The sequence below is a fragment of the Hemitrygon akajei genome, chromosome 17, assembly GCF_048418815.1.
Source record: "Hemitrygon akajei chromosome 17, sHemAka1.3, whole genome shotgun sequence".
Classification (NCBI taxonomy): Eukaryota; Metazoa; Chordata; class Chondrichthyes; order Myliobatiformes; family Dasyatidae; genus Hemitrygon; species Hemitrygon akajei.
In genome coordinates, this window is record NC_133140.1 from 11,132,888 (window position 1) to 11,156,746 (window position 23,859).

Sequence of the window (23,859 nt, forward strand, 5' to 3'; positions counted from 1 at the left end):
GTTCTAAATGGCCTACCCCTTATTCTTAAACTGTGGCCTCTAGTTCTGGACTCACCCATTAGCGATAACATGCTTCCTGCCTCCAGTGTGTCCAATCCCTTAATAATCTTGTATGTTTCAATCAGATCCCCTCTCACCCTTCTAAACTCCAGTGTATACAAGCCCAGTCGCTCCAATCTTTCAACATATGATAGTCCTGCCATTCCGGGAATTAACCTTGTGAACCTACGCTGCACTCCCTCAATAGCAAGAATGTCCTTCCTCAAATTTGGAGACCAAAACTGCACACAATACTCCAGATGGGGTCTCACAAGGGCCCTGTACAGCTGCAGAGGACCTCTTTACTCCTATACTCAATTCCTCTTGTTATAAAAGCTAGCATGCCATTGGCTTTCTTCACTGCCTGCTGTACCTGCATGCTTGCTTTCATTGACTGATGTACAAGAACACCTAGATCTCCTTGTACTTCCCCTTTTCCTAACTTGACTCCATTTAGATAGTAATCTGCCTTCCTGTTCTTGCCACCAAAGTGGATAACCTCACATTTAACCACATTAAACTGCATCTGCCATACATTTGCCCACTCACCCAACTTGTCCAAGTCACCCTACATTCTCATAACATCCTCCTGACATTTCACACTGCCACCCAGCTTTGTGTCATCAGCAAATTTGCTAATGTTACTTTTAATCCCTTCATCTAAATCATTAATGTATATTGTAAACAGCTGCGGTCCCAGCACCGAACCTTGCGATACCCCACTGGTCACAGCCTGCCATTCCGAAAGGGACCCGTTAATCACTACTCTTTGTTTCCTGTCAGCCAGCCAATTTTCAATCCATGTCAGTACTCTGCCCTCAATACCATGTGCCCTAATTTTGCCCACTAATCTCCTATGTGGGACTTTATCAAAAGCTTTCTGGAAGTCCAGTAATTGTCAGGTGAGGGCCGGAGTGGGGAATAGAAGAGGGTGGGGGGAGAAAAATGTTTTTACTGGAAGGAGAAATGGATTTTCATGCCACCAGGTTGGAGTCTACCCAGATGGAATATGTTATTCCTCCCCCATTGATGCACCATCAATAACTCTCGGAGACGTGAGGCGAGATACCGGCTTTTATTGGCTGGAAGAAAGAACAAGCAACAAATGACCACGACACAACATCCTGGAGACTGAGGCCGGGGCTGTGTCTCCAATCGCCTTTATACCGGGGTCCGTGGGAGGGGCCACAGGAGCAGTCAGTGGGGGGGGCGTGTCCAGACAGGTATATGTAGTTCACCACACCCACCCTGAGGGTGACCTCATCCCGGCACAAGTGGGGGCCATGGACCGACGTGTTGGATCGGGAATGGAAATCGGTTTGGACACCGGGAAGTTCCGCTGTTGACGAATGGAGCGGAGTTGTTTGACAACGCGTTTCCCCAACTTTCGGCCGGAATGTCTATGGCTCTTTAAGTCGTAACTTTATGACTACAATTATGTAACTTTATATCTATGTCTGTAGCTATATAAATTCAGAATCAGATTTAATTATCACTGGCATATGTCGTTTATAACCCCGATAAGGTCTCTCACTTTGAGTTTACGACCCTGTAACTGTATGTACGACTCGGGTTCGACCACCATATCCTGAAAATTATAGGCAAGTGAAGTGATCCAGCCCATTTTCTGCAAGGCCATAGATTTCAGGTTTAGATTTATCGAGGCAGGTAGAGGTCCTCGTTCATTCATTTATTTATCTCAGGAGACAAACTATCCACCGATAAACCCACAGCGACCTTGAGTACATCTCCCATCCTCGTCACCTGTTAGGACACCATTCATTTCTGTCTGTCCCTGCTACATCCCGCTGACTTCTCAAACGCTTCCCTTGCTCAGGAAACATATCTAACCCCCGCCATGTTTGATGGATTCGCATCTCCTCCATCTCCCGCACCTGTATTCTCACAGCGCCCTCTCGCCGAACGGAGCAGGAAAAATACTTCCCTGGCCCTCACCTCAGCACAATTTCGGTGGTACTGTATAGATAGAACAAAGGCAAGCAGGCTTTTTCCAGAGTTTGGAGGAGACTACAACCAGAGGTCATGGGTTAAGGGAGAAAGATGAAATATTTACGGGGAACCTGTGGCGGAACTTCTTCACTCAAGGGGTTGCCCATCACTGAAGAATGACACATTGGTCTGTAATTCCCAGGGTTGTCCCTAATTTCTGAGCAGTAACTCCGTACCCGAGGGCCTGTTTTATGAAGATCACTGAGCGAGCTAGGGCTCCCACTCTGTACACAAAGAGCAGTGAGTGAGTGGAATGCCCTGCCAGGGGGTGTTGGTAGAGGCAGATACATTAGAGCCAATCAAGCAACTCTTAGAAAAATCACATGGATGATAGAAAAATGGAGAGCTATGTAGGAAGGAAGGGTTAGATTATTATTAGAGCAGATTAAAGTTCTACACATCATGGGCTTGAAGGGCCTGTATTGCACTGTATTATTCTATAGTACCTTGAAAAAGTATTCGGCCTAAACCCTTTGCTCACATAAATGAGAATTTAACTGATATGTTTGATTTGTGAATCACATACTCCTTTTTTCACAGTAGAGCCTAAAGAACACGGAAAACTGTAAAGCATGAAAAACTAAAAAAATCAAAACCGGAGATGTCAACAGTTCAGTGTTCATCCCTCTTTGCCTAATACTTAGTTGGACCATCTCGCCCAGCTATAGTAGCCAGTTGTTTTTTTGGGTAAGTTTCTATTAGCTTTGCATAATGTGGTGGAGCAAGATTTGCCCGTTCCTTCTACAAAATTGCTCAAGCTGTGCCTAGTTAGTTGGGGAGTGGTAGTAGGCAACAATCTTGAGGTCTTGCCACAGCTGTTTGATTGAGTTAAGGTCGTGACTCTGACTAGGCCACTCAAACACATCAGTTTTCTTCATTAATAGTCACTCCGTGGTTACTGTGGCAGTGTGCTTTGGTTTGGGTCATCCTGCTGAAGGACAAACTTCCTCTCCAGTTTAAACTTTCTGGCAGAGGCTAGCAGATTTTTACACAGAACATAGAAATCTACACACATCACAGGCCCTTTGGCCCACAATGTTGTGCCGACCGTGTAACCTACTCTAGAAGCTGCCTGGAATTTCCCTAGTGCATAGCCCTCTATTTTTCTAAGCTCCATGTACCTATCTAAGAGGGTCTTAAAAAACCCTATTGTATCCACCCACCACTCTGTGTGAAAAACTTACCCCTGACATCCCCTCAGTACCCATTTTCAAGCAGCTTAAACTATGCCCCCCCCCCCCCCGTGTTAGCCATTTCAGCCCTGGGGAAAAGCCTCTGGCTATCCACACAATCAATGCCTCTCATCATCTTATACACCTCTCATCCTGTGTCAGTCCAAGGAGAAAAGGCTACGTACACTCAATCTATTCTCATAATGTATGCCCTCCAATCCAGGCAACATCCTTGTAAATCTCCTCTGCACTCTCTCTATAGTTTCCACATCCTTCCTGTAGTGAGGCAACCAGAACTGAACATAGTCTTCCAAGTGGGGTCTAACCAAGGTCTTATATATTTATTCAGGATCTCCCTGTATTCATCTTCCCATCAATCCTGACCAGATTTCCAGGTCCCTGCTGCTGAAAAGCATCCTCATAACATGCTTTACCATACTTTACAGTCGGGATGCTGTAGAGATTATGAAAGTGCTGGAAATCTTGAGCAGCAGACACAATGCTGGAAGAACTCAACAAGTCAAGTGGCATCTGTGGAGAGAAAGTTGACACTTGGGGCCAAAACCCTTTATCTGGACATTATCAGAGCAAATACAAGGGAGGAACTGAGGTAATGGATTCTAGCACAAAGCAAGGTGGGAGGAAGAGTGGTGAAGATTGAGAGGATAACCAGACTTTTACCCAAGGTGGAAATGGCTAATAAGGGTATAATATTAAGGTGGTGGATTGTACGAGGGGTGTTTTTACAGAGTGGTGGTAGTTGCAGATACATTAGGGAGATTTAAGGAACTCTTAGGTAGGCATATGGATGACAGAAAAATGAAAGCCTATGTGAGAAGGAAGAATTAGATTCTCAGAAAAAATGTCAGCAAAACATCATGGGCCAAAGGGCCTGTACCGTGATCTATAGCTGTGGGAGTCAAGTTTGGAGTGGGGAGTGGTTTAATAATCCTCTCTCCTGAGGAGGAAACAGACAGATCCAGGAAAGAAAGAGTCCGTCTGGGACCATGTGAAGGGAAGGGCAGGGTGGGAACTGGCAGCAAAAATAATGAAACTGTTGTGTTCTGCACAAGTGCAGGAGGCAGCTCCAATGTTGTGCAGCAAGAGTTGAAACACATACTGTTCCACAGACAGGCAGGGCCAGGACCCAGCAAGTGGAGCTGAAGGTGAAGGTGTTCAAACTGTGAACATTTAGCTGGGTCAATGTGCATGTTGGTAATGAGGAACTGGAAGGGCTGCCAGGAAGAAGCAGAGTCTTTAGACCATTCTAAAGAAGGAAGGAAGTGTAAATGGCCCTTGAATCTGTCGGGACCAGGAAATAACAAACGGTAGAGATCATTGAGGTGTCATGGACATAATCGGGGGAAAAGGAAGAAAGAAGTTTGGTGGGGCAAGGCCAGGTTGAATTATTGGGTATGCGTGAGCAGAGGGGTTGGGGGGTGGGGGTGTGTTTGGGGACAGGGCAGTTGTTTGTGTTCTTTTGTGCATGTTCTCTTTTCTAACTGCTCCCACTCACTCACTGACTAGCTCAGGGGTCACCAACCTTCTTTGCACCGCAGACCGGTTTCATATTGGCAATATTCTCGCAGCGGGGGTGGGGGGGGGGGTTGTGAATCACGACCGGAATATAGGTGATAAGTCAACTATAAATCACTTATAAGCGGCTAATACACTCAATTTCGTTTCTAAAAGCATTTATCTAACGAATTTAATATTAAAGCACGCAGTGCACGTTTTCCTCGCATGAATATAGTGATAACTCACTTATAAGTCAATAGCATAACATTTTAAGTAACGTTTGGATATTAAACACACAGCGTATATTTTCCTCGTATGAACATATAAAATCATTGCAACACACAAGGGAGAAGACAAGGTAAGGGACAAGCCCCGTACCGGGGCTGCGGTGGTTACAGTCTGGAGAGAGCAGCCGACAAAAGTTTGGCTCGAGGGATGACTTTCAGTAGATCGCAGCGAGGTAGCTGCTCTGCTACTTATAAACCGAGCCCGAATTAGGTCATCTGCGAAAATCTTAGCACCAGGTTCCCCACGAACATTCGGTGTGCTAAGCAGATTTAGAGGTGGCGTCCATCTGTCTGCGCTCCAGGTGCTCCTTCTTGCCAGCCACACGAGGCGGCCAGTTACCCAAACAGTGATCCCTGGTGCAAGGGTATCACTGCGTTTAAGCGACCAATGACCTCGTGGGTAATAACTTCGCATGCGTAATGACCTCGCGTGCATTCAAGTTCAACAGTGGGTGTGACAGGGAATGAGGAAAGGTGTAGCTGACTCATATCGTTTCATATCGCCAAATCATATCGTTTCCTCGCGGCCCGGTAGCACATGCTTTGAGGCCCGGTGTTTGGGGACCACTGGAGTAGATAACCTGGTTTATACAATGGTCACCCCGATTTTACCCTATCAGAGACATCCCACTCCCCACAAATTAAAACTTTTTTTAAATTTCCTTTTAATTTCAACAAATTTATCATGTTTATTTGAGAGAAATATATTGCACCTCTACTTGCAACGGAAAATTAACACTTGATCCAGTGTGATGATCCACACTTGGGAATACTGTGTTCAGTTCTGGTCACCTCATTACAGGAAGGATGTGGAAGCTGTAGAGAGGGTACAGATCAGATTTACCAGGCTGCTGCCTGGATTAGAGAGCATGTCTTATGAGGATAGGTTAAGTGAACCAGGGCTTTTCTTTTTGTAGTGGAGGATGAGGGGTGACTGGATAGAGGTATACAAAATGATGAAAGGGTATAAATTGAATGGACAGTCAGAGACTTTCCCCAGGGCAGAAATGGCTAACATGAAGGGGCATAATTTTAAACTGATTGGAAGAAAGTAAAGTGGGATGTCAGAGGTAGTGTTTTTTTTTTACACAGAGCAGTGAGTGTATGGAATGCTCAGGCAGGGGTGGTGGTGGAGACATACATTAGAGGCATTTAACATCTCTTAGGTAGGCATGTGGATGGTAGAAAATTGGACGGTTATGTAGGAGGGAAGGTTATATTGATCTTAGAGTAGATGTAAAGTTTGTGGCCCAAAGGACGTGTACAGTGTGTAATGTTCTATGTTCCATCAACATAGAACATTGCTTTTCTGCAACTCAGCAAAGTTGTCACTTATGATAGTTGATAGAAGTGCTGTAAATTTCCTGAGTTACAACTCAGTACATGTAGTACAATGATGCAACTGTCATTGGGATTTGTTAACTTTATTTGTTAAGAAAGTTCGACACAGAAGCTGGCAAATGGGATGACTGGATGATCTTTCTGTTCCTCTGTGCCTTGTCTCTACTAAAGCCCTTCTTAATTCAGCAGGGCAAGGAATGACACTCACTCCAGCTGCTTAGCATGGCTTAGAATCAAATTTCATTTTGGAACTGTTCTCTTTTGCATGCTTATGTTCCCTGACAACATCGAGCCTGATCCAGTTCAGTTTACCCACAGTGAGCAGTCAGCAGACATTCCCTCTCTCGATACAAGGATTGATCTTCACAGAAGGAATTCAACAAGTCAGGTAGCATCTGTGGAGGCAGAGGGATAGTTGCTGCCTCGGGCTAGGGCTGATCTGAGACATTGACCCCCATGGCTTGGCTCGCTGAATTCCTCCAGCAGATTGATTCTTTTTGCTCTAGTGTCTGCTGTCTCCTGCACTGTGCTGGATAAGTGAATCGCATCATTTAGCTGAGCTGCAGTTTCCACTTAGCTCGCATTCCAATTAGTTGAAAAGGGGAGAATACTTGTAGAAGAAATGATAAAATAGTCCTGTTCTTCACCAATGTTTCACTGCCAGTTTTCTCAGATGGGAAATTAAGACAGCGCTGAATGTCTGGGATCTGCTGGCTACTAAGACATGTTGGATGAATATCTTCAATGCACCCCAGCTTGTTTCCAGTCTGTAGCTTGAGTCTGAAAGTGATCTTGTTCTACTCGGTCTTAAGTGAGAATACTGTCCAACAGTTAATGATTTTCAACAAGGTATATTTTATAATTTGAATCATTTAAGTTTAGAAAATACTGGTTTAAAAAAACAAATTTTCACATTAAGAAAAGTATTTACCGGAATGTCCTTGAACAAAAGTTCACCTAAGCCTTATTGACAAGTTGCGGGATCTTCCTCTTAACCGATTTGGTTAGACACTGCTGAACCACGGAGTAGAGTTTCTGGCAACCTTCAACACAACACTTGATTGCCTCCACCGATGTTTGCTCCTCCCACTCTCCCTTCGACACCAGTCCCGAGATCTGGTTAAGAGTGGGCAGCAATGCCACCGTCACGCTGCCGTTATCCAAACCCCTGCAGCTGGCGGCACTGAACTCCTCGGCCACCGTCGGGTCCAGCAGGGAGATGGCACCACACTGCCTCAAGGAGCAGCCCACGACCACGTCGTACATCTCAATGCCTGCCTCTGCCAGCGCCATGGAGGCACAGGTCAGTGCAGCTGCCAGGGTGGAGCCATCATTCTCCAGAACCACAACGTACACCTCAATCTGAGACCTGGGGTATTTATGGAGGCAGATGGCAGGCTGCAAACTCTGCTCCATAATCAAAGAATACTCCTTTTCTAAGTTGCTCTGAATCCAAGCAGCTCTCTCCTTGCAGGAGAATGGGGCAAATCTAGAAAGAAAACAAATCCAGCAAAGAATTACATTTTTCAGTATGAGAAAGAGAATTCTTTCTAGTGTTGTGGTGAAGTGGCAAGGTCTGGAACTTAGCCCCTTGAGGAAGAGGACAGGTTGCTGGTGAATTTACTGAATACCTCAACTATTTCTGTAGATTTCAGAGTGGAGAGCCTTTTGACTGGTTACATCACTGCCTGGTCTAGAGGCTCCAATGCACGGGACCAAAAGAGGTTGCAGAGGGTTGTAGCTCTGCAGACCCAGCCAGCTCCGAAGGCACATCCGTCCCCACCAGCGAGAAACCCATCAAAAGGTGATGTCTCATGAAGGAGCCTCACTATCTGGGAGATTTCCCCCTTTTCAGGACTATCAGAGGGGATCAGGCGCAGGAGCCATGAATATTACTTCATTCCTTTCTTTGTACTGTTCATTGATATTTGTAATTCCTAGTAATTTTATGTCTTTGTACTGTGCTTTTAAAGCATAACCACAAATTTCACATCCTATGCCCAAAGGGACAGGCTACGCCTGAACCTGAGGAGGACAATTTCTTTGTGGGCAGATTTGCTAGAGTTGTTGGGGAGGGATTAAGCGATTTGGCAAGGGGATGGGAACCAGAGTGATAGGACCAGGGATGGGGCAGTTTGTATTCAAGTAAGTGCAGTGTGCAATGAGACTGAGGCAGATGATCGGGCAAAATTGCTGTCAGTTGGATGAGGTAAATCTAACATGGGGGCAAAATCCAAAAGGATGATGAATACAGGACTAAAGGTGTTATATTTGAACACATGCAGTATATGGAATAAGATAGATGGTCTTTTAGCAGTTAGAGATGTTGTGGGCACCAGTGGCTGAAAAAAGATGGTAGTTGAGAGCAGACATCCAAGGATACACATTGTATTGAAAGGACAGGCAGGTAGGCAATGTGTGAGGGGTGGCTCTGTTGGTAAAACATGAAATCAAATACCAAGAAAGAGGTGACATAGGATAGGAAGATGTAGAATCCTGGTGGGCAGAATTAAGAAACTGCAACGGTATAAAGACCTTGGTGGGAATTATATACAGGCCTCATAACAGTAGACAGAATACGGGGTATAAATTACAACAGGAGACAGAAATCACTTTAAAAAGATGATGTTATGATAGTCATGGGGGATTTCAATATGCAGATTGATGGGAAAATCAGGTTGGCGCTGGATCCCAAGAAAAGGAATTTGTACAGTGCCAATGAGATGGCTTTTTAGAGCAACTTGTGGTTGAGGTCACTAGGGAAAAGTGTAATAAACCAGATTTGATTAGAGAGCTGAAGGTTAAAGGAACCTTTAGGCGATAGTGATTGTAAAATGTTAGAATGCACCCTGCAGTTTGAGAGGGAGAAGATAAAGTCAGATATATTAGCATTACAGTTGAGTAAAGGGAATTACAGAGACACGAGAGACGAGTTGGCTAAAGTTGACTGGAAGAGTACAGTAGCAGGAATGATGGTAAGGCATCAATGTCTGGAGTTTCTAACAACAATTCAGAAGGTGCAGGATAGATGCATCCCAAAGAAGTGCTCTAAAGGGAGGATGAGTCACCGGCTGACAGAGGAAGTCAAAGACAGCATAAAAGCAAAAGAGAACAAAAAGTTAAAAAGAGTAAAAGGGAGATGAGAGTTGCTATTGGACCACTGGGAAATGATGCTAGTGAGGTAGTAATGGGGGACAAAGAAATGGGTGGTATAATAATAAGAGTTGTTGTGGTGGGAGATTTTAATTTCTCAAGTATCAATTCACATCTCTGTAGAGTGAGGCATATAGATGGGGTGGAGTTTGTTAGGTGTGCTCAGGAAGGTTTCTTGACACAATATGTAGATAAGCCTACAAGAGGAGAAGCTGTACTTGATCTGGTATTGAGAAATGAACCTGGTCAAGTGTCAGATCGCTCAGTGGGAGAGTATTTTGGAGATAGTGATACAAGCAGTGGAGAGGGATAGGAACAGACAAATTAGAAAAGCGTTTAATTGGATTAAGGGGAAATATGCGGCTATCAGGCAGGAACTTGGAAGCATAAATTGGGAACAGATGTTCTCAGGGAAATGTACGGAAGAAATGTGGCAAATGTTCAGGGCATATTTGCATGGAGTTCTGCATTGGTACGTTCCAATGAGACAGGGAAAGGATGGTAGGGTACAGAACCATGGTGAACAAAGACTGTTGTAAATCTAGTCAAGAAGAAGAGTTTACCAAAAGGTTCAAAAAACTAGGTAATAACAGAGATCTAGAAGATTATAAGGCTAGCAGGAAGGAGCTTAAGAATGAAATTAGGAGAGCCAGGAGGGGCCATGAGAAGGCCTTGGTGGGCAGGATTAAGGAAAACCCCAAAGCATTCTACAAGTATGTGAAAAGCTAGAGGATAAGACATGAGAGAATAGGACCAATCAAGTGTGACAGTGGAAAAGTGCATATGGAACCAGAGAAGGTAACACATACTCTGCTTCAGTATTCACTACGGAAAAGGATCTTGGCAATTGTAGGGATGACTTACAGCGGACTGAAAAGCTTGAGCATATAGATATTAAAAAAGAGGATGTGCTGGAGCTTTTGGAAAGCATCAAGTTGGATAAGTCACCGGGACTGGATGAGATGTACCCCAGGCTACTGTGGGAGGCGAGGGAGGAGATTGCTGAGCCTCTGGCAATGATCTTTGCATCATCAATGGGGACGGGAGAGGTTACAGAGAATTGAATGGTAGCGAATGTTGTTCCCTTATTCAAGAAAGGGAGTAGAGATAGCCCAGGAAATTATAGACCAGTGAGTACTACTTCAGTAAGTTGATGGAGAAGATCCTGAGAGGCAGGATTTATGAATATTTGGAGAGGCATAATATGATTAGGAATAGTCAGCATGGCTTTGTGAAAGGCAGGTTGTGCCTTACGAGCCTGAATGAATTTTTTGAGGATGTGACTGAACACATAGATGAAGGTAGAGCAGTAGATATAGTGTATATGGATTTCAGCAAGGCATTTGATAAAGTGCCCCATGCAAGGCTTATTGAGAAAGTAAGGAGGCATGGGATCCAAGGGGACATTGCTTTGTAGATCCAGAACTGACTTGCCCACAGAAAGCAGAGTGGTTGTAGATGGGTCATATTCTACATGGACATCGGTCACCAGTGGAGTGCCTCAGGGATCTGTTCTGGGACCCTTACTCTTTGTGATTTTTATAAATGACCTGGATAAGTAAGTGGAGGGATGGGTTAGTAAATTTGCTGATGACACTAAGGTTGGAGGTGTTGTGGATAGTGTGGAGGGCTGTCAGAGGTTACATTGGGATACTGATTAGATGCAAAACTGGGCTGAGAAGTGGCAGATGGAGTTCAACCCAGATAAGTGTGAGGTGGTTCAATTTGGTAGGTCAAATATGATGGCAGAATACAGCATTAATGTCAAGACTCTTGGCAGTGTGGAGGATCAGAGGGATCTTGGGGTCTGAGTCCATAGGACTCAAAGCAGCTACGCAGGTTTACTCTGTGGTTAAGATGGCATACGGTGCATTGGCCTTCATCAATCATGGGATTGAGCTTTGGAGCCGAGAAATAATGTTACAGCTATATAGGATCCTGGTCAGACCCCACTTGGAGTACTGTATTCAGTTCTGGTTGCCTCACTACAGGAAGGATGAGGAAACCATACAAAGGGTGCAGAGGAGATTTACAAAGATGTTGCCTGGATTGGGGAGCATGTCTTATGAGAACAGGTTGAGTGAACTTGGCCTTTTCTCCTTAGAGCAATGGAGAATGAGAGGTGACCTGATAAAGGTGTAAAATATGATGAGAGGTATTGATGGTGTGGATAATCAGAGGCTTTTCCCCAGGGCTGAAATGGCTAACATGAGAGGGCATAGTTTCAAGGTGCTTGGAAATAGGTACAGAGGAGATGTCAGCGCTAAGTTTTTTTTAATGCAGAAAGTGGTGTGTGCCAGCAATGATGGTGGAGGCGGATATGAGAGGGTCTTTTAAGAGACTCCTGGATAGGTACATGGAGCACAGAAAAATAGAGGGCTGAAGGCTGTGGGCAAGTCAGTTCTGGATCTACAAAGCAATGTCCCCTTGGATCCCATGCCTCCTTACTTTCTCAATAAGCCTTGCATGGGGCACCTTATCAAATGCCTTGCTGAAATCCATATACACTATATCTACTGCTCTACCTTCATCACAAAATCCTGAGAGAGGTTGCTGAAGAGATAACTGATGCTCTGGTCATGATCTTTCAAGAATCACTTAATTCTGGCACGGTCCTGGAGGACTGGAAGATTGCAAATGTCACTGCACTCTTTAGGAAGGGAGGAAGGCAAAAGAAAGGAAGTTATGGCCAGTCAGCCTAACCTCAGTGGTTGGGAAAGTGTTGGAGTCCATTATTAAGGATGAGGTTTCGGGGTACTTGTAGACTAATGATAAAATAAGTTAAAGTCAGCATGGTTACTGTAAAGGGAACTCTTGCCTGACAGTTCTTTGAGGAAGTAACAAGCAATTGGACAAAGGAGAGGCAGTGGATATCATTTACTTGGATTTTCAGAAGGCATTTGCTAAGCTGCCACACAAGACTGCTTAACAAGATAAAATGCAGGAAAGATACTGGCATGGATAGAGCAATGGCTGATAGGTAGGAGGCAGTGAGTAGGAATAAAAGAGGCCTTTTCTGGTTGGTTGCTGGTGACAAGTGATGTTCCTCAGGGGTCAGTATTGGGACCGCTACTTTTCATATTGTTTGTCAATGATTTAGATAGATAATGGAATTGATGGCTTTGTGGTAAAGTTTGTGGAAAATACAAAGATAGGTGGAGGGGTAGGTAGTGCTGAGGAAGCAATGCGATTACAGCAGGACCGGGACCAAATTGGAAGAATGGGCAAAAATGTGACAGATGGAATAGTGTTGGGAAATGTACGATAATGCATTTTGGTCAAAGGAACAATAGTGCGGACTATTATCTAAACAGGGAGAAGGTTCAAACATCAGAGGTGCAGAGGGACTTAGGAGTCCTTGTACAAGACTTCCAGAAGGTTAATTTACAGGTTGAGTCTGTGGTAAAGGCAGCAAATGCAATGTTGACATTTATTTCAAGGGGAATAGAATATAAAAGCAAGGAGATAATGCTGAGGCTTCATAAGACATTCGTCAGGCCACACTTGGAGTATTGTCAACAGTTTTGAGCCCCATATCTCAGAAAGGATGTGTTGTCATCAGAAAGAGTCCAGAGGAGGTTCACGAGGATGATTCTGGTAATAAAGGGGTTAACATGTGAGGAGTGTTTCACACCTTTGGGCCTGTACTGACTGGCATTTAAAAGAAAGCCAGGGGATTTGATTGAAACCTACCGAATAAGGTGGTTGTGAAGAGAATGTTTCCTTTGGTGGGAGTGTCCAGAACTAGAGGGCACAGCTTCAAAATCGAGGGGGTGTCCTTTTTGGAGAGAGGTGAGGAGGAGTTTTTTAGCCAGAGAGCAGTGAATCTGTTGACTGTTCTGCCACAGACTGTGCTGGTGGCCAAGATCACAGGTATATTTAAGGCAGAAGTTCATCGTTTCCTGATTGGTCAGGGCATCAAAGGATATGGCGAGAAGGCAGGTGTATGTGGTTGAGTGGGATCCAGGATCAGCCATGATGGAATGGTGGAGCAGATTCAAAGGGGTGAATAGCCTATTTCTGCTCCTATGTCTTATGGAGAAGGAATATAATGTAGCAAATATTAGTGGGAAGTTTTTTTTAAAAGACCAACAGAAGGCAACTAAAAAAGCAATAAGGAAAGAAAAATTAAATATGAGGTAATAATAAAAAGAGGACGCCAACATTTTTTTTCAGATACTGTATGTAAAATGTAAGAGAGGTGAGGGTGGATATTGGACCACTGCAAAATGACACTGGAGAGGTAGTAATGGGAACATGGAAGTGATAGATAAAGTATCTTGCATCAGTCTTCTCTGCGGAAGACACCGCAGGTATGCCATAAATTCAAGAGTGTCGAGAGGTAGAACTGAGTGCAGTTGTAATTTCTCAGTAGAAGGTGCTTGGGAAGCCGAACTGCCAGAAGATAGATAAGTCATCAGATGGACGACACCCCAAGGTTCTGAAAGAGGTATTGTGGAGGCATTAATGATCTTTCAAGAATCACTAGATTCTAGAATGGTTCTGGAGGACAGGAAAATTGCAAATATCACTTCATTCTTTAAGAAGGGAGGCAAAAGACAGAAAATTATAGGCCAATTAATCTAACTTCAGAAGAGGTCAGAGATGAGGTTTCTGGATACTTGTAGGTAAATAAAATATGCCAAAGTCAGCATGGTTTTCTTAAGGGGAAATCTAGCCTGACAACCCCATTGGAATTCTTTGAGGAAATTAACACGGAGGATAGACAATGGAGTGTTAAGAGGATGTTGTTTACTTGGCTTTTCAGAAGGCCTACGACAAGGTGCTGCATATGAGGTTGCTAAACAAGAGCCCATGGTATCACAGGAAAGATTGTAGCATGGATAGAAGATTGACTGACTGGCAGGAGACAAAGAGTGGTAATAAAGGGAGCCCATTTGGTTGGCTGCTGGTGACTAGTGGTGTTCCACAGGGGTCCGTGTTGGGACCACTTATTTTCACATTACGTCAATAATTTTGATGACAGAATTGATGACTTTTTGGCCAATTTTGCGGACAACACAAAGACAGGTGGAGTGTTGAAGAAGCGGAGTCTACAGAAGAATTTAGACAGCTTGGGAGAATGGGCAAAGAAGTGGCAGATGGAATACAGTACAGGGAAGTGTAAGGTCATACACTTCGGTAGAAGTAATAAAGGCATACATTACTTTATAAACGAGAAGAAAACCCAGAAATCAGAAGAGCAAAGGGATTTGGGAGTCCTCATGTAAGATTCCCTAAAGGTTAACTTGCAGGTTGAGTCAATGGTAAATAAGGCAAATGTAATTTTAGCATTTATTTTGAGAGGACTAGAATACAAAATCAAGGATGTAAATGCTGAGGCTTTATAAGGTATTGGTTAGACCACACTTTGAATATTATGAGCAATTTTGGGCCCCTTATCTAAGAACTTATGAGCTGGCATTAGAGAGGAGGAGGTTCACAAACACGATTACAGGAATGAAAGAGTTAACATATTAGAAGCTTTTGATGGCTCTGCACCTGCACTTGATGGAGTTTAGAAGAGAGAAGGGGTATCTTACTGAAACTTATCGAAGACTGAAAGGCCGAGACAGAGTGAATGTGAAGCCTCAGTAAGGCTTCTTCACAGGGGAAGCGACCCCGACCCCGGCCCCGGCCCCGACTCACGCACCGGAACTCGCAGCTCAGGGTGGCTCCGCTGAGGCGCCGCTCCTCCTTGCGCTCACCGTTGCGGGGCCCGTACACGGCGCACAGCACCTTACTGCGACCGCACTCGGCATACACCGACCCGTCTGCTTGGCTCACCAGCCCGGCCCGCGCAAACACCGGCCTCGGCTCGGCCGGCGCTCGCCCATCCGCCCGTGGAACCAGCGGACACGGCTTCGACCCGCCATCCTCCCGCGCGAACAGCAGCGGAGACTGCGATTCCTCCGGGGCGCGCACTCGCTTGCTGTCCACTGGCATGAGGCCGAGAGTCGAGGAGCCAGCGCCGTCGGCAAGGCCGCGAACGACGAGGCGGCGCCGTCGGCAAGAGCGACCTCCTCCTCCTCCCGCCGGCAGCGCCCCCCGAGGCTCGGAGGACCGGATCCGGAGTGCTCACACCCGGCGGCTACTGATCAGAGAAAATCAATCAGGTTTAATATCGCTGTAAAGAAATTTATTGTTTTGCGGCAGCAGGACAGTGGAATACACAATAAAATAGTATAAATTACAATGATTAATATAGAACAATAAATAAGTAGCGCAGAAAGAGGGGAAAAACAGTGAGGTACTGGGTTTGTTGTCCGTTCAGTAATCTGATGGTGGAGGGGTAAATCCTGTTCCTGAACGCTTTGTGTGTGTTTTTCATTGATGGTAGCATGAAACAGGGCTTGTGCCGGGTGGTGGGGGTTCGTAATGATGGATGCCGTCTATTCCAGACATCACCTTTTGAAGATGTCCTGGAGTGGTTAGTACCCCTGATGGAACTGGGGTGGTTAGTACCCCTGGATGTCCTGGGGTGGTTAGTACCCCTGATGGAACTGGGGTGGTTAGTACCCCTGGATGTCCTGGGGTGGTTAGTACCCCTGATGTCCTGGGGTGGTTAGTACCCCTGATGGAACTGGGGTGGTTAGTACCCCTGGATGTCCTGGGGTGGTTAGTACCCCTGATGTCCTGGGGTGGTTAGTACCCCTGATGTCCTGGGGTGGTTAGTACCCCTGATGGAACTGGGGTGGTTAGTACCCCTGGATGTCCTGGGGTGGTTAGTACCCCTGATGGAACTGGGGTGGTTAGTACCCCTGGATGTCCTGGGGTGGTTAGTACCCCTGATGGAACTAGGGTGGTTAGTACCCCTGATGGAACTGGGGTGGTTAGTATCCCTGGATGTCCTGGGGTGGTTAGTACCCCTGATAGAACTAGGGTGGTTAGTCCCGCTGATGGTGTTGGCTGAGCTGAAAATTTCTGTGGGTTTTTACAGTACTGTTGAGGATTTAATGAGCACAGTGGATCGAGGGGAACAGATGGACATTATTTACTTGGATTCCAAGAAGGCTTTCAAAAAGTGCCACATAAAAGACTTATCCATAAGATAAGGATGCATTGAGTTGGGGTTGATGCATTAGCACGGGTAGAGGATTGGTTAACAAATAGAAAGCAAAGAGTTGGGATATACATGTGGCAGTCAGCGGTGAGCGGTGTGCCACAGGGGCCAGTGCTGTGCCCGCAGCTGTTCATGATATACATTAACAATCTGGAAGAGGGGACCGAGTGTAATGTATCTAAGTTTGTCGATGGTACTAAATTGAGTGAAAAAACAAATTTGCATAGAAGATACGGAGAGTCTTTAGAGGGATATAGATAGGTTAAGAGAGTGGGCAAGGGTCTGGCAGATGGAGTACAATGTTGATAAATGAGAGGTCATCCACTTTGGAAGGAAAAATGAAAGATCAGATTATTATTTAAATGGTAAAAAATTGCAGCGTGCTGCTGTGCAGAGGGACTTGGGAGTGCTTGTGCATGGATCACGAAAGGTTGGTTTGCAGGTGCAGCATCAAGAAGGCAAATGGATTGTTGGTCTTCATTGCTAGAGGGATTGAATTTAAGAGCAGGGAGGTTATGCTGCAACTGTGTGGAGTATTGATGAGGCTGCACCTGGAGTACTGCCTGCATTTCTGGTCTCCTTACTTGAGGAAGGATATACTGACTTTGGAGGTGGTGTAGAGGAGGTTCACCAGGTTAATTCCAGAGATGAGGGGATTAAACTATGAGGAGAGATTGAGTCACTTGGGACTGTACTCACTGGAATTCAGAAGGATGAGAGAAGATCTTATAGAAATACAAAGTTGTATATAAAACTTTGAAAAAGATAAATAAAATAGAGCCAGGAAAGTTGTCTCCACTAGTAGGTGAAACTTTAACTAAGGGACATGGGGGAGTAAATTTAGGACAAAGATGAGGAGGAACTGCTTTTTCCAAAGAGTGGTGAATCTGGAATTCTCTGCCCAAAGAAGCAGTGGAGGCTACCTGAGTAAATATATTTAAGACAAGGTTGGATAGATTTTTGCATAGTAGGGGAATTAAGGGTTATGGGGAAAAGGCAGGTAGGTGGAGATGAGTCCATGGTCAGATCAGCCATGATGATGGCCTACTCCTGCTCCTATCTCTTATGTTCTTATGTACTGTACAGTGGCTCCTCCATACGACTGGTTAGAATGTTCTCCAAGGTACACCTTTGGTTACATACCAATTCTCAAATTCCTAGAGCCTCTGTCATGTCTTCTTTGTAATTGCATCAGTATGTTGGGCACAGGATAGATCTTGAGATATGTTGACTTCCAGGAAGTTAAACCGCTTCCCCTTTCTACTGCTGATCCCTCAATGGGGACTGGTGTATATTCCCTCGACTTCCCCTTCTTCCTGAAGTCCACAGTCAATTCTTACTGAAGTTGAGGGCGAGGTTGTTGTTGCGACACCACTCGACCAGCTGATCTGTCTCACTCCTGTACACCTCCTCGTCACTGTCTGAGATTCTGTCAATAGTTGTATCATTGGCAAATTTATAGATGCTGTTTGAGCTGTGCCTAGCCACACGGTCACGTGTGTAGAGAGAGTAGAGCAGTGGGCTGAACAAGCATCCTTGAGGTGCACCAGTGTTGATTGTCAGTGAGGAGGAGATGTTATTTCCAATCTGCACTGACTGTGATTTCCCAGTAAGGAAGTCAAGGATCCAGTTACAGATGGAGGTACAGAGGCCCAGGTTTTGGAGCTTGTTGATTAGAACTGAGGGTATGATTGTGTCAAATGCTGAGCTGTAATCGATAAACAGCAGCCTGACGTAGGTATTACAATTGTCCAGGTGATCCAAGGACGAATGGCGAGCCAGTGAGATTCAATCTCCTGTGGAAATGGGCAAATTGAAGTGGGTCCAGGTCCTGGCTTAGGCAGGACTGGATTCTGGCCACGACCAACCCCTTAAAGCGTTTCATCACAGTAGCTGTGAGCGCCACTGGGGTGACAGTCATTGGGCAGCTCACCCTGCTCTTCTTGGCCACTGGAAAAAACTATCACCCTTTTGAAGCAGGTGGGAACCTGTGTCTGCAGCAGTGAGAGATTGAAGATGTCCTTGAACATTGCCGCCAGTGGTTGGCACGGGTTTTCAGTGTCCTACCAGGCACACCATCAGGGCCTGACGCCTTCCGAATGTCCAAGCTTTTGAAAGATGTTCTCACATCAGCCTCCTTTGAGACAGAAATCACAATGTCATTCGATGCTGCAGATATAGGAAAGAGGCTAAAAGAAAGAGGGAGGTATAAAGAGGGGTTTCAGAGTCAGTAGTTCTGTCACCTTGTGTTGGGGCCCTGATACTGCCGTATACCATCTTATGAGCAAGTTCGTTCTTGGCAACAGAGGAGAGGGAGTTAGGACTGAGTAATAAACAAAATGTTGGAGGAACTCAGAAGGCCAGGCAACATCTATGGAAAAGAGGACAGTCGACGTTTTGGGCCGAGACCTTCAGCAGGACTGGAAAGGAAGGGAAGAAGTCAGAGTACGAAGGTGGAGGGAGGGAGGAAGAAGTACAAGGTAGATAAAACCAGGGTGGAGGGGTGAAGTGAAGAGTTGGGAAGTTGATTGGTGAAAGAGATACAGGATTGGAGAAGGGGAATCTGAGAGGAGACGATAGAAGACCATGGAAGAAAGGGAAGAGGGAGGAGCTCCAGAGGGAGGTGATGGGCAGGTAAGGAGATATGAGAGAGGGAAATTGAATTGACTTTATTTCTTGCATACTTCACATTCATGAGGAGAAAAATCTTTACGTTACGTCTCCGTCTAAATGTGCAATGTGCAATCCTAGTCATTTATAATAAATAAAATAGTTAAAGTAGCATAGTGTAACACCCTGGGAAAGGTGTCACTGCTAACGTAATGGTCTTTCTGTAGGAGCAGTGTCTGGGTTACGGTTAGAGGAGGTGTCACTGCTAACGTAATGGTCTTTCTGTAGAAGCAGTGTTTGGGTTACGGTTAGAGGAGGTGTCACTGCTAACGTAACGGTCTCTCTGTAGGAGCAGTGTTTGGGTTACGGTTAGAGGAGGTGTCACTGCTAACGTAACGGTCTCTCTGTAGGAGCAGTGTCTGGGTTACGGTTAGACGAGGTGTCACTGCTAACGTAATGGTCTCTCTGTAGCAGCAGTGTCTGGGTTACGGTTAGAGGAGGTGTCACTGCTAACGTAACGGTCTCTCTGTAGCAGCAGTGTCTGGGTTACGGTTAGAGGAGGTGTCACTGCTAACGTAACGGTCTCTCTGTAGCAGCAGTGTCTGGGTTACGGTTAGAGGAGGTGTCACTGCTAACGCAATGGTCTCTCTGTAGGAGCAGTGTCTGGGTTACGGTTAGAGGAGGTGTCACTGCTAACGTAACGGTCTCTCTGTAGGTGCAGTGTCTGGGTTACTGTTAGAGGAGGTGTCACTGCTAACGTAACGGTCTCTCTGTAGGAGCAGTGTCTGGGTTACGGTTAGACGAGGTGTCACTGCTAACGTAACGGTCTCTCTGTAGGAGCAGTGTCTGGGTTACGGTTAGACGAGGTGTCACTGCTAACGTAACGGTCTCTCTGTAGGAGCAGTGTCTGGGTTACGGTTAGACGAGGTGTCACTGCTAACGTAACGGTCTCTCTGTAGGAGCAGTGTCTGGGTTACGGTTAGACGAGGTGTCACTGCTAACGTAACGGTCTCTCTGTAGGAGCAGTGTCTGGGTTACGGTTAGACGAGGTGTCACTGCTAACGTAACGGTCTCTCTGTAGGAGCAGTGTCTGGGTTACGGTTAGACGAGGTGTCACTGCTAACGTAACGGTCTCTCTGTAGCAGCAGTGTCTGGGTTACGGTTAGAGGAGGTGTCACTGCTAACGTAACGGTCTCTCTGTAGCAGCAGTGTCTGGGTTACGGTTAGACGAGGTGTCACTGCTAACGTAACGGTCTCTCTGTAGCAGCAGTGTCTGGGTTACGGTTAGACGAGGTGTCACTGCTAACGTAACGGTCTCTCTGTAGCAGCAGTGTCTGGGTTACGGTTAGACGAGGTGTCACTGCTAACGTAACGGTCTCTCTGTAGCAGCAGTGTCTGGGTTACGGTTAGACGAGGTGTCACTGCTAACGTAACGGTCTCTCTGTAGCAGCAGTGTCTGGGTTACGGTTAGACGAGGTGTCACTGCTAACGTAACGGTCTCTCTGTAGCAGCAGTGTCTGGGTTACGGTTAGACGAGGTGTCACTGCTAACGTAACGGTCTCTCTGTAGCAGCAGTGTCTGGGTTACGGTTAGACGAGGTGTCACTGCTAACGTAACGGTCTGTCTGTAGGAGCAGTGTCTGGGTTACGGTTAGACGAGGTGTCACTGCTAACGTAACGGTCTCTCTGTAGGAGCAGTGTCTGGGTTACGGTTAGACGAGGTGTCACTGCTAACGTAACGGTCTCTCTGTAGGAGCAGTGTCTGGGTTACGGTTAGAGGAGGTGTCACTGCTAACGTAACGGTCTCTCTGTAGGAGCAGTGTCTGGGTTACGGTTAGACGAGGTGTCACTGCTAACGTAACGGTCTCTCTGTAGGAGCAGTGTCTGGGTTACGGTTAGAGGAGGTGTCACTGCTAACGTAACGGTCTCTCTGTAGGAGCAGTGTCTGGGTTACGGTTAGAGGAGGTGTCACTGCTAACGTAACGGTCTCTCTGTAGGAGCAGTGTCTGGGTTACGGTTAGAGGAGGTGTCACTGCTAACGTAACGGTCTCTCTGTAGGAGCAGTGTCTGGGTTACGGTTAGACGAGGTGTCACTGCTAACGTAACGGTCTCTCTGTAGCAGCAGTGTCTAGGTTACGGTTAGACGAGGTGTCACTGCTAACGTAACGGTCTCTCTGTAGCAGCAGTGTCTGGGTTACGGTTAGACGAGGTGTCACTGCTAACGTAACGGTCTCTCTGTAGCAGCAGTGTCTGGGTTACGGTTAGACGAGGTGTCACTGCTAACGTAACGGTCTCTCTGTAGGAGCAGTGTCTGGGTTACGGTTAGACGAGGTGTCACTGCTAACGTAACGGTCTCTCTGTAGCAGCAGTGTCTGGGTTACGGTTAGAGGAGGTGTCACTGCTAACGTAACGGTCTCTCTGTAGCAGCAGTGTCTGGGTTACGGTTAGACGAGGTGTCACTGCTAACGTAACGGTCTCTCTGTAGCAGCAGTGTCTGGGTTACGGTTAGACGAGGTGTCACTGCTAACGTAACGGTCTCTCTGTAGCAGCAGTGTCTGGGTTACGGTTAGACGAGGTGTCACTGCTAACGTAACGGTCTCTCTGTAGCAGCAGTGTCTGGGTTACGGTTAGACGAGGTGTCACTGCTAACGTAACGGTCTCTCTGTAGCAGCAGTGTCTGGGTTACGGTTAGACGAGGTGTCACTGCTAACGTAACGGTCTCTCTGTAGCAGCAGTGTCTGGGTTACGGTTAGACGAGGTGTCACTGCTAACGTAACGGTCTCTCTGTAGCAGCAGTGTCTGGGTTACGGTTAGACGAGGTGTCACTGCTAACGTAACGGTCTCTCTGTAGCAGCAGTGTCTGGGTTACGGTTAGACGAGGTGTCACTGCTAACGTAACGGTCTCTGTGTAGGAGCAGTGTCTGGGTTACGGTTAGACGAGGTGTCACTGCTAACGTAATGGTCTCTCTGTAGGAGCAGTGTCTGGGTTACGGTTAGACGAGGTGTCACTGCTAACGTAACGGTCTCTCTGTAGGAGCAGTGTCTGGGTTACGGTTAGACGAGGTGTCACTGCTAACGTAACGGTCTCTCTGTAGCAGCAGTGTCTGGGTTACGGTTAGACGAGGTGTCACTGCTAACGTAACGGTCTCTCTGTAGGAGCAGTGTCTGGGTTACGGTTAGACGAGGTGTCACTGCTAACGTAACGGTCTCTCTGTAGGAGCAGTGTCTGGGTTACGGTTAGACGAGGTGTCACTGCTAACGTAACGGTCTCTCTGTAGGAGCAGTGTCTGGGTTACGGTTAGACGAGGTGTCACTGCTAACGTAACGGTCTCTCTGTAGGAGCAGTGTCTGGGTTACGGTTAGACGAGGTGTCACTGCTAACGTAACGGTCTCTCTGTAGGAGCAGTGTCTGGGTTACGGTTAGACGAGGTGTCACTGCTAACGTAACGGTCTCTCTGTAGGAGCAGTGTCTGGGTTACGGTTAGAGGAGGTGTCACTGCTAACGTAATGGTCTCTCTGTAGGAGCAGTGTCTGGGTTACGGTTAGAGGAGGTGTCACTGCTAACGTAACGGTCTCTGTAGGAGCAGTGTCTGGGTTACGGTTAGACGATGTGTCACTGCTAACGTAACGGTCTCTCTGTAGGAGCAGTGTCTGGGTTACGGTTAGACGAGGTGTCACTGCTAACGTAATGGTCTCTCTGTAGGAGCAGTGTCTGGGTTACGGTTAGAGGAGGTGTCACTGCTAACGTAACGGTCTCTCTGTAGGAGCAGTGTCTGGGTTACGGTTAGAGGAGGTGTCACTGCTAACGTAACGGTCTCTGTAGGAGCAGTGTCTGGGTTACGGTTAGACGATGTGTCACTGCTAACGTAACGGTCTCTCTGTAGGAGCAGTGTCTGGGTTACGGTTAGACGAGGTGTCACTGCTAACGTAATGGTCTCTCTGTAGGAGCAGTGTCTGGGTTACGGTTAGAGGAGGTGTCACTGCTAACGTAATGGTCTCTCTGTAGGAGCAGTGTCTGGGTTACGGTTAGAGATAACAGGTGCTTTGGAATGTGAGCTGTCCAATGAAGGGAGTGTTTTCGTGATGTGTGCCTGACACGGGGGTGAGCTGGGCCTTTTGTTCGGCGGGAGATGAAGAGCGAAGAGGCTGGTGCAGAGCCATGACCCGACGAACGCCGGGGAGATCGAAGGTGGATCGGCAAAGGGGAAACTGGGAGCTGCAACGTGTGCACGTTGGACTGTTTCATTAAAATGGGCCCAACCCTTTAGTCAAATTGAGAATCATAAAGCTAAATCATTTAATGGCACGTGGAGTACTGTCTGTTATTTCATGGTACTGATTGGTAACGGGGTAACACATCACGGAACATCCACACAAACAGGGTTTTGCACCTCAATTTCACACATTTGGTGAGGCCAGAGATCGTCTTCCCTGGACTTCTGCAGTGACAGAACCTGAGGCATACAATTGTGCGGTTATCGTTCCAGGATTGATTTCGTTGGATGCTATGTGATTGCCCTGAGCACTGAACCAGTGGGTTGTGTGTTTAAGTCTGTGCTAAACTATTGTCTGGTAAAGTGATTATGATACGTGGGCATGGATGCTGCAGGGGTTAACCGGTGTTGTGCATCCATGGGATTACTGGCAATGAATGTGCACGTGTTGAG

The 23,859-nt window shown here is 46.4% G+C and overlaps 1 protein-coding gene across 1 annotated transcript; it reads right to left on the reverse strand.

Moving 5' to 3' along the window:
• Positions 1 to 6,434: 6,434 nt before the first annotated feature.
• exosc6 (exosome component 6) lies at positions 6,435 to 15,543 on the reverse strand. Its single transcript, XM_073069655.1, has 2 exons — positions 15,174 to 15,543; positions 6,435 to 7,856 (listed from the first exon to the last, which is right to left on the reverse strand). Exons 1-2 carry the CDS (start codon positions 15,464 to 15,466, stop codon positions 7,325 to 7,327), a joined length of 825 nt encoding a protein of 274 aa, XP_072925756.1. The 5' UTR covers positions 15,467 to 15,543; the 3' UTR covers positions 6,435 to 7,324.
• Between the last annotated feature and the right edge of the window lie 8,316 nt (positions 15,544 to 23,859).